This window comes from Cenococcum geophilum, assembly GCF_001692895.1.
Source record: "Cenococcum geophilum 1.58 unplaced genomic scaffold K441scaffold_30, whole genome shotgun sequence".
NCBI lineage: Eukaryota > Fungi > Ascomycota > Dothideomycetes > Gloniales > Gloniaceae > Cenococcum > Cenococcum geophilum.
The window spans coordinates 1,656,288-1,673,353 of NW_027137588.1; the positions used below are offsets into that span (position 1 = coordinate 1,656,288).

General features: G+C 35.6%; 1 protein-coding gene across 1 annotated transcript; it reads left to right on the top strand.

Annotated features, from left to right (window-relative positions):
- Positions 1-1,525: 1,525 nt before the first annotated feature.
- On the top strand, positions 1,526-2,036 carry K441DRAFT_662537 (uncharacterized protein). Its single transcript, XM_067649055.1, has one exon. The coding sequence runs from the start codon at positions 1,542-1,544 to the stop codon at positions 1,923-1,925; it is 384 nt and encodes a 127-aa protein (XP_067502378.1). The 5' UTR covers positions 1,526-1,541; the 3' UTR covers positions 1,926-2,036.
- Positions 2,037-17,066: the final 15,030 nt, after the last annotated feature.

The window sequence follows — 17,066 nt, forward strand, 5'->3', positions numbered from 1 at the left end:
AGAGAGCTTCTAGAGCCAGCTTCAATCGACAGAGTTCTTATGAGTGACTTGTCCGTCCGACAGATAGTGCCGAGGTGAGTTTCGATCATTAAGATCGCTAGAGTGACTAGATCTCCACTAACCCGTCGATACTTGAAACAGAGAGTAACCCAGTTCTACACTATCACAAACTGTTATCCACCATGCGCTCGCCCGATAATGCAGCCCCAACCAATTCAGATCAGTGATCTCCGATGCGAGGCTCACCACATTGATGCTGCCCTCCTTCAACTAAGCGGCATATCGTGCTTGATCGAAATATTCATAAAACCGTAGAAAGGTTTCTAATCTACAACCAGGATCCAGATACTAAAATCAATTTGGTATCCCCATGCGGTACTGTTCTTGCCATCAAACGACCATATTATGAAATGATCCAGGAAGCCCATTCCTGCATTCGAGTCGACCACGTTTCGGACCTAATCGTTCTACTTCCGGATGACGATCGAATCCCTGAACACTTCCAAATAAAGGCCGCCTCGCCAAAGAAGTCGGATATGGAGTGGAAGCGGGAAGGAAACAAATCGATGGAGGACGAGGATTACCACCATGCAATAGACTAGTAAGCTTATGTGATGAAGGCTCCCTCTCAACACGAACATGCTACAGCGTACCCAATCGGATTCCCACCTTCCCATATAAATTACGAAAATTTATAAGAACTAAAGTCTCATAGTTACACCAAAGGCCTATCATCAACAGGCCCTAGGGCAAAGCCACTTGACCCTATCGCTCTTGATCTCCACCGTAGCCGTGCTCAAGCACACCTCCATCTTGAACATTTCGAAGACGCATACCGGGGCTGCGTAACTGTTCTCGTCAACATTCCTGGGACGAGGAAGTGCTCTACACAAAATGCTGCAGCCTTTACGGTCTTGGTAACTTTACTTTATGCAAAACGGTCCTCCAGGACCTTATAGAATTCTATCTTAGACACGTTGCGGGAAGAAACCTTAAATCTGAAACTGAGAAGCGGCTTGACAAGCAAAATACGGGCAATTACGACTTCGATAGTTTGTTCCAACGCATGAGGAAGGGAGAGCGCAAGCTTGATCTGGCTTCTTTCACCAATCGTACCGAGGTCAAGGATGCTGGAAAAGCTGGGCGAGGTCTGTTCGCGAATGTGAATATCGAGGTAGATGACCTTGTTCTCTGCGGGAAACCATTCGTTATCTCACCCGTAGAGGAGTACAACAACAGGAAGGTTTATTGTGTCATTGACCTCGTGGGCGACTATCATACCATTCTGTCCGGGCCGTCTTTTTCCGTGAAGTGTATCCAGAAAGCGCGTGTGGATAAGAAAGGTGCACGCGAGCTAATGAAGTTACATGACGGAGGCTACCCGAACACGAATTAGGAGTGTACTTTGGATGGCCAGATGGTGTTAGATTCGTAAGTCATCATCGGTTTCAACTAGCACCATAACAACGGTCACTTAATAACCCACGAATAGTTTTCTCATACATCAAATTGGGAAGCTAAATACCATGAGCTATAACAATATGCTGATTCCAGGAATGCCGGATCTTGGTGAAGAGCAAGGACTGTGGCTCCATGCTTCTTACGCAAACCACTCTTACATACCCAGCGTACGACACTCCTTTGCGGGTAACATGTTAATCTTCCGTGCCATCCATGACATCGCTGCCGGAGAGGAAACCACCATCTCGTATACCCACACGCCGGAGGATGTACGAGATCGCCGCGAAATGCTTCAAAAGGGATGGGAGCTCCACTGCGAGTGTCCTTTGTGTCTACTCGAGGCCAAGACTGCTACTGATATGCTTGAAGAACGCCAGAGGTTGATTGAGGAGTGGCGTTTAGTTCACAGAGAATGGGATGCAGAGATTAGAGGCGGGGAACCAGCGAATGATGAGGGGGTGTGAAGACTCCCCGGATTCGGTACAAGCACCTGTGGCCCTGAGGGTCCTCGAAAAACTGGTGAGGCGCTTAGAGAAGACATACGATAAGAAAGAGTACGAGAATCAGCCTAGACTCGCTGCTGCATACTGGGGCGTCGAGCTCATTGTTCGAATGCCTCAGGGCGTATGGCCTCATGGGGAATTGAGATTTGTGCTCGGCACCCTACGAAACTTTGGCTATTTTATCAATATATAAGGCGACGAAATCGCCATGGTTCGATCACGATCTATCATGCCTGCGGCTGTACCAAACGTGCTAGTAGATTGCACTGTTCTCGCGGTAAACGCCTTAGGAAAGACAGGGCGTCGTGAATTAGCTATGCGGTTTTACGGTTTTGCTACTCATCTGCTTGGCCTCTTCTACGCGGATCCCAGATGCTTTGATAATGTGTGCTGTGGTGAAAGTGGATGAATTTAAGAATGATTCCACGATGGTCAGGTTCTTCCATAATCTCAGGGCGGTATGTAGTTGGATTGGAATCGAGGGAATGGTGAGCCTGCTGGGGTAACTTAGGAGGAGAGGGCAAGCTTATAAGTAGTGATTTAGGCATAACATGTACCCTAAAGTATGATTTGTTTTCTAGCGTTGAGTTTACATTATAGAGTAGCTTGCAAAACCGGCTTCCCGCGCCGCTGAGATTTTGCCCCACCCCAGAAGCAGATCTCTTGGCAGTCACCTTACCAAACTACTCTAAAGTGTGGTTCGTGTAACATGCAGAACGTTGATCCCCCAACGTAAATTTTGACCCGAGTTTATAAGTAATAAGCCAATTAATTTTAGAGCTTTATTATATAGACTTTAATTAATATATATAGAGATAAGGTTTTCTAGGGGGAGACCCCCTGGGACCCCCCTATATAGAGCTTTTGCTTAATTTAGAAGTAGTAGTAAGATTAAGGCGCCTTGGTTACTGCTAGGTAAGGATCTACTACAGTAACCGAGGCGCCCTACTTAAGCTGGGCTTAAGGATTATATTGGTCACGAATCTAGTATATATTTGGACTGTAGAGCTTTAATACAGAGCCCTCTACGTAGGATCTGATATAGTAGATTATAATTCTAATTTAAAGCTTTATATACTAAATATTTTTAATGCCTAATAACTAAATCGCCGTATAGCTAGAATTAAAGTAAGTCTACTACCCCAACTTAATTAAATACGCGTGTAGGAAGAGATATAACTGTATATAGAGACGTCTGATATAATTAAGTAACCACGTTATTGCCCACCTAGTTCGGACGTACGATAACGCAATGGCTTGGTGATAACGTAATAGCTCAGTGCCGAGTAATGGGAGGGGAAAGAAGGGGGAGGAGATTAGGGGTGGCTTAGCTACTGCAAGAAGGTCGTAATATTAGTGTGGTATTAAACTTTAAAAATTGTGTCCCAGGAGCTTAATCGACGACCCCTATATAAAACGTTAATAATATTTAATTATAGAGCTTTAAACCGGTAGATCTCCTAGGAATACCTATTATAAGTAGCTCCGAGTGCGAAATCTAGAATATTTAGTAGTGGTATAAATATAGGACGGGATACATATTTACGTTCCTAAATATCATTACGTGACGCAATTTTTGGGTGACGAAAACCGCCGTTAACGTTGCTCGACTGACACCTACCGGAGGTTCCTCCGTCCTTCCTGTTTCCTTGTTAGATGCTATCTATATCGCCACGTTAACTAATAGATCCCTTAGTGGAGACTAGGGAGGGGTATTAGAGCGCCTTTAGCTTTTATAAGGAAGAAGAAAGAAGAAGAGAGGAAGGTGTAGAGGAGGGAGTATTTATAGACGGGAGGAGGCCTGCGAATAGGAGATTAGGCAGTTATAATATAGCCAGTGACGTTGCTCGACTGACACCTACCGGACGCCCCTCCGTCCTTCCTATCTCCTCTCTTACCCGTCTCCTCGTTAGATGCTATCTATATCGCCACATTAACCAATAGATCCCTTAGTAGGGACTAGGGAGGAGTATTAGAGCACCTCTAGCTCTTATAAGGAAGAAGAAAGAAGAAGAGAGGAAGGTATAGAGGAGGGAGTATTTATAGATAGGAGGAGGCCTGTAAGTACGGGAGATTAGGCAGCTATAATATAGCTAGTAACGTTGCTTAACTAACACCTACTAGACGCCCCTCTGTCCTTCCTATCTCCTCTTTTACCCGTCTTCTCGTTAGATACTGTCTATATTGCTACGTCAACTAATAAATCCCTTAGTGGGGACTAGGGAGGGGTATTAGAGCACCTCTAGCTCTTATAAGGAAGAAGAAAAGAAGAGAGAAAGGTATAGAGGAGGGAGTATTTATAGATAGGAGGAGGCCCTACGAGTACGTGATTTAGTAAGTACTAATAGCATGAGATTCTCGTATAAGATGGGCTTAATTGCTTACTAAAATATAGGGTGTCTCTGTCACTGCAGTAGCTACTATAGTGGTAGAGACGCCTTAAATATTTAATGTAACCGACTACTAAGGCTGTTAATGAGTGAAATATAGGCTACTGATATGGTGCGAACGATATAGTTATTAATATCATTTATAGCCTGTTTTTGCTTCTAGTATACGCGTAAATCGTCCTTGTATTTGGCGTAGAGCTAGTTATAGGCAGTGAGCTAGTTTGGGTTTAGCTTTACTATTAATATAGCTATATCCCTTAGTGTAGGCTAATTTAGTAGTTCTAGCTTTAGAAGATCGTCTTTCTTCTTAGATGGGTCGATATACTGCTATACCTTATTAGTTTTGGCTATGCCTTAGATAATAAAGAACTATTAAATCTAATTAGATAGCTCGTTAAGGATAAGGTTAATTTTTAATTTAGTAGAGGTTGTTATTTTTAAAATTTAATAGGTTAGGAAGGGTCCAGGTTAGGGTCTAGCTAGCGTCTTAGTAGAACCTTATTTGGACGTTCTAAACTTTTAATTTAATTTATTAGTTTAAATTACCAAAATCTAAAATTTTATTACGGGGAGCGCGATTAATAACCCCTACTAATAGCTCTAACTACGTCTAATTTTTAATTTATAAATCGGTAGATTTATAGATAATAGTTATTATAAGCAGCTCTAGGTATAGTATATATAAAATATTAACTAACGTACTTTACAAGCGAGTCGCGAATACAAGCGAGTCGCGAATCTTAAAACCCTACCAAAAATCGGAAAAATCGCACCTTAATATCTTAACAACCACTTAATAATAAATTCTAAAAATTTAGATTTAGGCTTTTGTATATACTTTAGAGCTTCTATTAAAGTTATAAAGTATATAGTTCAGTAGTTTTTAAGATAGAGCAATTTGGCCCTAATTTAGAGGCTAAACTAAGGTAAATCGCTCTATCTTAAAAACTACTAAACTATTTACTATATAACTATAATAGAAGCTCTAAAGTATATATAAAAGTCTAAATCTAAATTTTTAGAATTTATTATTAAGTGGTTGTTAAGATATTAAGGTGCGATTTTTCCGATTTTTGGTAGGGTTTTAAGATTCGCGACTCGCTTGTATTCGCGACTCGCTTATAAAGTACGTTATAGTATAGAGAAGTTGTGGCTGCTAATATACGGTCCTAAGTATTCTTAGAGGTTACGTAACTTATTATATAAGCAACATTTCCGCCCTTTAAAAAAATTAAAAAATTCCAAAAATTAATTAACGCTATAGATAGTAGCAATATTAATCCGGTAGTACTGCTAATTCTCCCTATATACTATTGTATGTATATCTAACAGCTTTAGAAGTGGTAAGAAAGTAAAACGGATAGTGTTACGGACGCTTTAAGTACGATATTACGACTACTAGGAGAGGAGTTAGAAGAAGCTAGTTAGTTAATTTAGGCACAGTCTAAGATGGAGCTGGTAGAACTATATAATAAGGAATAGTAACTAAGGTTATATAAGGTAATCTGTATAATCTATAGGATCTATATAATCCGTAATAAAGTAGATAGAGTATATATATATTACGTATAAGAAGGATTTTATAGGAGTACGGTTGTGTATTTAAGGACCCTTAGTCCCTACCTAGATAGTTCCTTCCTTATAGTAATTCTTAGAATATAATTAGAGTTAATCTATTAGGTAACCACTCCACCAGTTATTATTACGTTGTTAACTTTTATACTTGCATTTCCTATACACCTAGCCTAATAACGAGCCTATCGTAGTTCTTACTCTAAGGTTCCGTTATACAATCACTACCTAGTTACGGTATTAATACAAAAAGTTAAATAACATGCTATTAAAAGCAGCCACTATAACGCCATCGATGGCGGCAACTACTTTAAGGTTAGGTAACGACACTAATATAGTAAATACTAACTTATAGCAACCTGTAACAGTCGGATAACTATAAGAGATAGTTAACCAGCTAATAGAAAATAATGTAATATTGGAAAATAGGATTAACGGGATAGGCGCAGTAAAGGTTAAGTTACTATTAATTAAAAGATACTTAGGAGAGAGATCAAAGCTTAAAGGATTCCTTATATAAATGCACTTTAAGGTAGTATAGGAAGGAGTAAAGCTAGCAATACCTATAGATTAAATAGCCTATATAGGACTATTCTTAACAGGAAGAACACTTAAATAGTTTAAGCCTTACTTTATAGAGATATAAGTAAATGGCATAACAACTACTAACTAAAAGGTATGGTTTATATTCTTAAGCTGGAATAGATTTATAAAATAACTTATATAAATGTTTAGAGACCTAGAGGTAACAACTACGGCGGAAAGGAAACTCTAATATATTACGTAATAAACCTTAGTAATTAAGTATATAACGCAGTTCTAGACGTTAGCAATATAAGTAGAGTAGAATAATAGGGCGCTTATGGCATAGTATAAATAAGGACTTAAGGCTAAAGTCTAGGATATAATTATCCTAATAGAAGATACGGACACCCTAAGGGAACTAATAGATTAGGCGATTAAGATTAACAATTAGATCTACTAAAGGGAACAGGCTAAGAAAGGCTAGGATAGAGTTCTATAGTTATATAAGGCGTAGAGTACGCAATAACCAAAGCTAAGTTAGAAACTATAGTATGGCGCAGAGCTAATAGACCTAAGTGGTACTAAAGAAGCCTATAAGAGATAGAGTAAGAAACTATATAAACCTAAAGGACAAGGATTAAGTAATTAAAGGTTTAAGAAGCAGAGGCTAAATCAGGGATCTTAGCAGTAGAAGACATTTAGGTGGACTCTATAGCAAGAAAAATAGTTTAAGGAGGGAGCTTATATAAATTGCGGAAAATAGGGTTATTATATTAGAGACTATAGAAGTGGGCAAAGTTACTATATAGTAAAGGGTATAAGACTAGCAGACGATATATATATATAGAGGGACGATAATATACTGCGAGGAACAAAAGAATGTTTAATTAGAAGTTTTACGTTCTATTATAATAACGCATGCCAAATTTATAAAGATACTAAGTATAGCGTAAGCTATTAGCTATAAGAGCCAGCACTTATAGAATATAGAGGAACTAATAAACCAGTTCGCAGATCGGATATTAAGGACAATAAATTTAATATAGGCGAAACATTTCGTAACAATAAGGCAATAAGAGCGGTTTATTAGGAATACGTAGTTATTAGAAATGTTACACTAGAAGTAGAGGATAATTCCACTATAAAACAGGGAATATTAGTAGGGATTAAGACCTCACTAGACACGATATTTATTGCTTTATAAGACGCAAGAGAAGTAGGGTAGTAAACCACTTTAGCACTTAATAAAGGTAAAAGGCTAAAGGCTTAAGATTCTCAAAATGAGATAAAAGATAACTAAGATTCTTAAGATAAGATAAGGTAAGCTTAAGGACCTATAACGGACAATAACCAATAGAGCAGAGCAACGGCTCAGTTTAGTAATATATAAATAAGCTTAGGACGAAGTTTCCTAAAGATATAAGATTCTTAAGATAAGATAAGTGAGATTTAAGACTCTTAAGACGAGATAAGAACACTAAGTAAGCCTAGTTAGACTAAGGCTGGAGTAAAGCTTAAGATAAAAGTAAGCTCAGGATCGAAAATCTAAAAGGGTTAAGAATTTAGAGTGTGAATTAGAACACCCGCGAATAAGAGGTAAGAGGCTTCTTTATAAATTAGAGAATCCGTAGCGTAAATAGCAATTAGACTAGGAGATAAATATATAAACCTAGAAGATTTACTAGTAGAATACAGTGTTCTGACTAAAGATTGAAAAGTTAATACTAAAATTAAGAAGTAAGAAAACTTTAAGGATTAGAGCGTAAGACGTAAACTAAAAGAAACCATAGAAGAATTTAGATAAAGAATTATTATATAGCAAGAATAGAAACTAGATAAGAGATCTAGCACATTAGGACGTATAAAGGGTAGAGTACTAGTATAAAGAATTACTAATAGGCCTAGGGTAGGTATACTAAGAGCTAAGTAGCTTACTAAACTAGAAGATAAAGAGGATCTAGGAATTCTAATTAGGTTTAAAGAATAACATATAAAGGGCTGTCACAACGTAATAATAAGAAGATACTTCCTTACAGATAAGCCGTATACACTCTAGTAGCTATATTAAAGGTAGTATAGGCAAAGGCATAATGATAAGTAGGAAGATTTCTATATATGGTTAGATAAGAAAGTTATCTAAGACTACCTAATTATAAAGAAGGCTATAACTTATATTAAGGGAGCCTTAATTATAATATTAAAGGATCTAGAGGAGTGTTTAGAGGACTAGAGAAGTAAGAGATATATCTTAGTACCTATAAATAAGGTTATAACGTTTAGATTAATATAATAAAGGTTTAAACTTAAAGATAAAGACGAGTTAAGAGTTGACCTAAAGCACCCGGCACACTATACGCTATTATAGATTATATGCGTAGACGATATATGCAAGATACATAAAAATCCAAAAGAAAAGAATTAGAAATACCCTATAAGAATATACTAGATAATAGACGAGTAATAGTATAGGAATGCCAAATATATATATAGATGGCATCCAGTAGAGGTTTAAGAAAAAGGGAGTTTAGTACTTTAACTAGGAAGATTCCTTATAGAAGAATGCTTAGACGGATAATAGTAGTGGGAATGCCTAGAGAATACGTATTTATAGTATATTAAAGACAAAAAGCGAACTAGGTATTAGCTAAAGAGCGAGCTAAGTGTATAAGGATTAAGCAGCTAATAGTTAGGAAAAGTAGAGGCCTATAGGACTAGAGGGAGCTAGTGGTAGAGCCTTAGACCCTTAAAGGAATTTAAGGACGACACCTAAATCTATAAGTTAAATAGTAAGATTAGCAGTTTAAAGCGCTAATAGATAGTAGAGTAACACGGAACTATATCTTACTAGTAGTAGTTAAAAGAATAGGGCTACCTTATAGATAGAAGGAGGAACCTTACTTATTAGTTACAATTTTAGGAGATCTAATAGCCTATAAAGGAGGGATTATTAATCTTAAAATAGGACCTATTTAAATAACTATTAAAGGGAGATAGATTAAGATATCTTTTAATATCCTACTATTGGGATAGGATAAGGCAGTATTAGGGATGCCTTAGTTACAGGAATATAATCTAAGGATTAATTAGATTATAGGTTAGGTTAATATTAAGGATACTTAACGCCGTAAGAAGTAATAATAAGCTAAGTTAATATAGTACTAAGTAGGAGCGACCTATAAAGAAATAGAAAAAGGACTAAGTTATATACTAAAGAGATACTATAAGTACAGCAAAAAACTATAGTCACTAGAAAGTAAAAAGCTATTAGAGTATATAGTATGGGACTATAAGATAGAATTAGAACTAGAAATAAGTCTAAAGTTTTTTCTAATTTATAAGCTTACTAAAGAAGAAGGTAGAGTACTAAAAGAGTTTGTTTAAGAAAACCTATAAAAGGGGTATATTAGACTATCGTAGTTATTAGCGGGATATCTAGTACTGTTCGTACTAAAAAAAATGGTAAACTAAGGCTGTATATTAACTACAGACAGTTAAATAGCATTATTAGAAAGGATAGGTATCCTTTACCCTTAATTAGCGAAATCTAAGATAGGATAGGCAACGCGTAAATCTTTATAAAGATAGATCTAAGATAGGTATATTATTAGATTAGAATTAAGGAAGGCAATAAATAGAAGGTAGCCTTTAGGTTAAAGGAAGAACTATATAAGCTATTAGTTATATAATTTGGGCTTATAAATGCACTAATAACGTTCTAGAAGCGTATTAAGAATGTATTAGGAGAACACTTAGATGAATTTATTATAGTATACCTTAATAATAATATTATCTACTTAATAACTAAAGAAGAATACGAGGAACACGTTAAATAGGTCTTAAAGAGACTATAAGAAGAATAGATGCTAGTAATAATTAAGAAATACGAGTTCTTTACTAGGAAGACCGATTTTGTCAGATTTATTATTAAACTAGGCTAACTTAGTATAGATCTAAAGAAGATTAAGGCTATAGTAAATTGGTAAGAACTAGAGAATATTATATAGTTAAGATCGTTCCTAGGGTTTTGTAATTACTATAGAAGGTTTATAGCATAATAGTTAAAGAATATTAAGCCATTTACGCGGTTAATAAAGAAAGAAGAACTATAGGTATAGGGAGAGGAACAGAAGGAACTCTTTAAAAAAGTTAAAGAGTTATTTACCTAGGAGCTAGTTCTTAAGATCTATTAACTAGGTCTAGAGACGGTTATAAAAATAGATATATTAGATTATACACTAGGGGCATACTTTATATAGAAGTATTAGGATAGATGGCACCTAGTAGTATACTATAGTTAAAAGATAACACTACTAGAGTTAAACTATAACATCTATAATAAGGAGTTGCTAGGTATAGTTACAGCATTAAAGGAATAGAGAGCATTCTTATAAGGTATAGAGAAACCATTTATAGTTAAAATGGATTATAAGAACCTAACAGGATTCCTAATAATAAAGGAACTTAACTAAAGACAAGTTAAATGGGCAGAGATGCTTATAGAATACCATTTTAAGATTTAGTATACTAAGGGTACAGACAACACACGAGTAGATGCTCTAAGTCGAAAAGCTAAACTATAGAACGATAAGAAGCCATTAGGGGCTTTACTACGAAAAGATATAGACGGATTAATTAGGTATAATTATCTAAAAATTATAGCAACTTAAGAAGAACTAAATAAGGTTTACGAGATACCGGAAAGCTTTTAGGTATAGAGAATTCTAAAAGCACAGCTAGAAGATCTATAGACGGATATATACAAAAATTAAGAAGCGAAGTACATCCTAAAAAGTATAGTAGAGTAATTCGTAAAGGACTTTTATAAGGGATTAACTTAAGGATATAATGGAGCCAGGGGCTTAGTATTAAGACTTTAAAAGGAGTATATTATTAACGGAATTTAAGGCTTAGCGTGAAAAGTTATAAAGGAATATTTAAATTATTAAAGGAATAAACTAGTAAGGCATAAGCCATATGGAGGGCTACAACCTATTAAAATACTAGAGAGACCATAGGAGGTTATATTATGGGACTTTATTATTAAGTTACTAAAGTTAAGAGATCCTATTACCGGATAAGATTATAACGCGATCTTAGTAATAATAGATAAGCTTATAAAGTAGGGATACTTTATAGTATACACAGAAGAAATCTTAGCGAAAGATATTGCTAGAATCTATATTAAAGAAGTGTTTATAAGATATAGAGCACTAAATAAGATTATATTAGATAGAGATCTAAGATTTATAGTAGCATTTTAAGAGGTATTCCTAGCAGAGCAAGAAGTTTAAGCAGCAACTTTTATTGTATATTATCCGCAGATAGACGGTTAAACGGAAAGATTAAATTAGATACTAGAATAGTATCTAAAACATTATACTAATTATGCATAGAATAATTAGGTATCGCTATTACTAGTTATATAGTTTATATACAATATAACACCTTAAAAAGGAATAGGTATATTACTATTTAAGGCAAATTACGGATATAAGCTAAGGATATCGTTATTACTATAGTAAGTGAAGAAAACAAGTAGCACAGCTAAAGAAAGGATAAAGATATTAATAAATCTTTATACAGACCTTATAAAATTAGTAAAAGAAGTATAAGAGAGAATAAAAAGGTTTTATAACGCTAAGAGATCTAAGGGACCAGATCTTAAGGAGGGAGATAAAGTGTAGTTACTATATAAAAATTTTAAAAGTTGATAACTAAGCAAGAAGTTAGACTATATTAGATTAGGACCTTTTAAAATTATATAAAGGATTTTACTGGTTACGTTTAAGTTAAACCTACTAGCTAAAATAAAGATCTACCCTATATAGCACATTGTAATACTAAAGCCAGCATACGGGAATATTAAGCTATTAGTTTACGAGGTAGACACGTATAGAGGATAAGAAGAAGACAAATAGTAAGTTTTAAAGATCATTAGTTATAAGGATGTTGATAATAAAATATAGTATAAGGTTAAGTAGATAGGCTATACTAAGACTACCTAGGAGCTATTAAAGAATTTAAAGAATGCTATAGGAAAGGTATAGGAGTATTAGAAGAGATTAGGTTAGGTAGTATTAAAAAAAAGGATTACTAAAGAATGAGTTACCTAAGGGGGACTTAAGAAGAGCAGTTACCGAACTACTTAGACCTATTTCCTTCTCTATTAGAAGAGAATCCGTTCTTTTATTACTAAGTTCCTATAGACCTTATTCTATAAGTTTCTACTCCTTAAAATAAACCTTCTTATAGACCTTCTTAAGACGGATTAACTAAGCGGACGCCGTAAGATAAGACTTAAGAGCCCATTACTAAGTATTAGTAGCCTCCCGTTCTACGTTATAAGAACGGCGTAGTTCCGCCAGAGTAATAGACAGTTTATTATTTAGCCGCGTAGCAGTAGATTAAATATAAGACCCTAAAATAAATTAATTAGGGAACTAGACGACTATTAAGAGTAATAGGTTACGTATATTTAGTATTAGAGATAAAGCAAACGTTATAGGACAAACGAATATTTACTTTAGTGCACTCTAAGTAAAAGGACGGTTATCGCGAAGATAGGTTCGCTAACGCAATATAAACTAACCCCTCTTTTAAACAGCGAGAATATAGAGACGGTATAATCTCACTAAGAGATAATATTATAGCGACGGTGCGAACACGACGAGCAGTTAAAGAAGAAATTGCTTTAGGTATAATAAGTAATAATATTAACCAAATTAACTAGACGGATATTATACCTCTAATAAACAACTTAGAGATATTTTAAATCTTCAAGGATAAAGATAAAGAGGAGGGAGATGGTGTTACGGACGCTTTAAGTATAATATTATAACTACTAGGAGAGGAGTCGAAAGAAGCTAGTTAGTTAATTTAGGCACGGTCTAAGATAGAGCTAGTAGAACTATATAACAAGGAATAGTAACCGAGGTTACGTAAGGTAATTTGTATAATCTATAGGATCTATATAATCTATAACAGAGTAAATAGAGCATACGTATATTATATATAAGAAGGATTTTATAGGAGTACGGTTGTATATTTAAGGACCCTTAGTCCCTACCTAGATAGTTCCTTCCTTATAGTAATTCTTAGAATATAATTAGAGTTAATCTGTTAGGCAACCACTCCACTAGTTATTATTACGTTGTTAACTTTTATACTTGCATTTCCTATACACCTAGCCTAATAACGAGCCTATTATAGTTCTTACTATAAGGTTCCGTTACAGATAGGGGGGTTAAAATTTAGAAAATTGGATTTCGCGGTTAAGCTGTTTAAAAGTTAGGAAACTAAGATAAATACTATATTCTCCGCTTACCTCTAAGCCAGTATATGATTTCCTAATTAGGAAAAGTCGTTTATAAGTAGTTACTACTGTGGTGGGGTAAAATGGCTCACGCCTAGTACCTTGGCATTTTCTTGTATTTATAGAGCCTTCGGCTTTCCTCCTTCTTGGACATCACGACCGACCGGGATACATTCTTTCCTTTCTTCTTACTGACTGCTTTCCTACTGATTGATTACGACTGACGACCGACCGACCGACCGACCGACCGACAGACAGACGGCACTGTGACTTTCCTATCTGAGAGTGGTCGTACCCTCCCACACTACTACCTTTATGCAAAATCTTCTTATTATGCCTCTTTAGTCTTATTTATAGATGACTAAAATTATTTTATATTAAACCCACGTTTAAATACAAGCCCTAAAAGCTTCTTAACTCGTGAGATTGCTATATAGGTTAGCCCGGCTATTTTATCCTTTTTTTTTAATATTTAGAACTACCTGGTTAAGTATTAGGCCCTAGCTTTTATATATAGTAAGAGTAAAAGCTAGAGTAATTGGAAATTGACGCCGTAAGTAAGAGCCTCTTATACCCTCCTACTTATAAAGTATAGAAAATATAGGGACGACTTTCTTACTATCCTGCCGAGTGAATAGGGCAGGTCTGTTATACCTATCTACTATAATTAGTAGTAACTAAGGCTAATCCTTTTTAATATCCGCGTGTCTCTTCTATATAATATCTTTAATTATACCAGTAGTACTGTTTACTAAGCCTAGTTTAATTCAGATATTTTATATTAGTATTACTTTCGCGCTAATATATAGGGCTAAATTCTCTATAGTATCGCACTAATTAGGAGTAACTTTCCGTATACCTACACTAGTGTTAACTGACTTAATAGCCACTACTGGCTGTAAAAGGTTGCGAAGCCAAGTAGTGTTATACTTACCTATAGTAGCGCGTATGCTATATAGCCGAATTGCGTCGTTAAAGCCCGCAACCTTATTAGTGGATAGGCCCTGCTTATACCTAGTTAAAAGAAGCTTTTAGGTCAATTTACTTATAGAATTACTACATAGCTCTATAAGGGCAGTCCTAAATATAGAGCTCTTAGTATTATTACCGCCCTACTATATAACTTAATCCAGAATAGTAGTTTGGTTAATTACCTTATAGGCTTCTTTTCTATAGCTAGCGAGCTCTGACGGCCTAGTGGGTAGATTACTGTATAAGGCCGCCTAATTTATAGGGGGAAGCTAATAGAAATCGCCTACTAGTAAGATGTTTAAGCCTCTAAAGTAGTTATTATTATATATAGGGTAGATTTAACGGAGGCGGCGATTAATCTAGGCTAGATGTACTTACCTAATTATAGATTTCTCGTTAAGGACGAGATAGTAAATATCCTTAAAAGCCTGTTATAGAGGCGTAAGACTAGCAGTAGGTAAGTCCTTAAATGGGCGATTTACTGGCAACCTTAATATATTGTATGTAGTTCTACCGTTAATATTAAAGGCAGCTACCCTAGTAGGGGCCGCTTAAGCTAATGGCATTGGCTTGCTATTAGCCCTTACTATATTATAGAGCGTAGTAGAGAGGACAGTAATAAGATATAATTTGCCAGTTCCTGCCTCTCTATTAACGTTAATCCGTAGTAGGGAGGGGCTAACGCCTACTTAGATCTGCCTATAGTGATTAACTATAATATTATAGATATAACGCTAACCTGGTTATAAGGAGGACGGAGTTACTATTTAGGATAGGCGGCTTTATGGTAGAGGCTATAGCCGTGCTTCCTACTAATAAGTCCTCTTATTAAGCTGCGGGTACGTACCCTAATACGTACTCTAGTTATAGTTATAATTAAGCTCCCTATTACTAAGCCTGTTAGGATCCTTAATTTTAACTCTATTGGTATTTTAAACGCGGGTATATAGGGCCTTAAAGGACTAGTATAGCTCTAAGTTGTCTGCGAAATCGCCCTTAAACTTATTAATATTATTAGCAGTTTTATAACCTTCCTCTAGTTTCTAATTATAGAAGTAGTTGGGCGGGTGCTAATAAGAGTTAATGTAAGCCTAATAGGAAGCCATATAATTAGGGGCCCTAAATCTATTAGTATAAGTAGCCACTTCTTTATACTCTTTTTATAGATAATGAAGAATAAGCTTTATATGGCAGAACTTAGGATACTGCGAATAGGAAGGATCGCCTTTATATTGCGGAAAGTATAATATAACTTAAGGCCTTGCTCTTAGTTAACGCTTATAAGTAAAGTAATTAAAATAGAGTAGAAAATTGAGGAAAGTAATGTCCTCTACCCTATCTGGGCGGCGCTTATATTTCTTATAGTTAGACAGTCCGTACCCTCTTAGTTGCCTATTCTTAAGCTTATATATAGCGCTTTAATCGTCCTTCTAGCGGTAATCTAAAGTTACTATATTCCTTAAGCCTTCGGAAAGGGAAATGTTAAAAAGCAGATAGTATACCTCCTATACTAACCAATCGCGTTTAGTAATAAGCTTATTTATAAACTTAGCTACTATTAAACTAAAGGCATAAAGACTATTAGCGTGCGGCTGTACTGATTAGAGTAACTCTTAGTAGAAAGTTAACTTCTTCTCTTCCTTGCTGTAATATTTGCCTATATAGTTGACTATTACTAATATGCTTATAGCGGGCGACGTATTAATATTTGCTATCTACGCCAGTATTATAGCTAAATTGTAGCTATTAAGAAGCTTATTGTTACGCTATAGATAGAATGTCCAGTAATATGGATTTTAATCCTTTAACACAGCGGCCTTATTATAGAGAGAGTGTGGAAAGTAAAAGCGGCACTCCTTCGCTCTAGCGGAGCCTTTCTTTAATCTTAAGCAGTAAGATTTAGTATAATTATAGCGCCGTTAAAATCAATTAAGGTAGGTAGTAAGAAGCTTACTAGTGTTAAACTGTTCTTTATAGCTAAGAGTAGAAGGATATTAAAGATTGGGAGGCCTAGATTAATTAGGATTTATTACGGATATAAAAGCAGCCTAGTGCTTAGTAAAAGCCGCCCTTAATTCATTAGTTAACGGATTTGGCCTTAGGGCTATTAAACTCTATAAGAAGCCATATATATAGCCGCTACCTTATACTTACCACTTATATTAGGACTAAAAGTTAGTGCCATTAAATAGACCTATAAGTACGTACTTCCTAAACAGATTGAAGCGGCGATATAGCCAGTAAGTAGTAATATGCGGGTTATTATTAAGATTCTAAGAAGTAATCTGGTAGCGCTAAGCCTTATTAGCAGCCTTATATTCGTTAAATTAA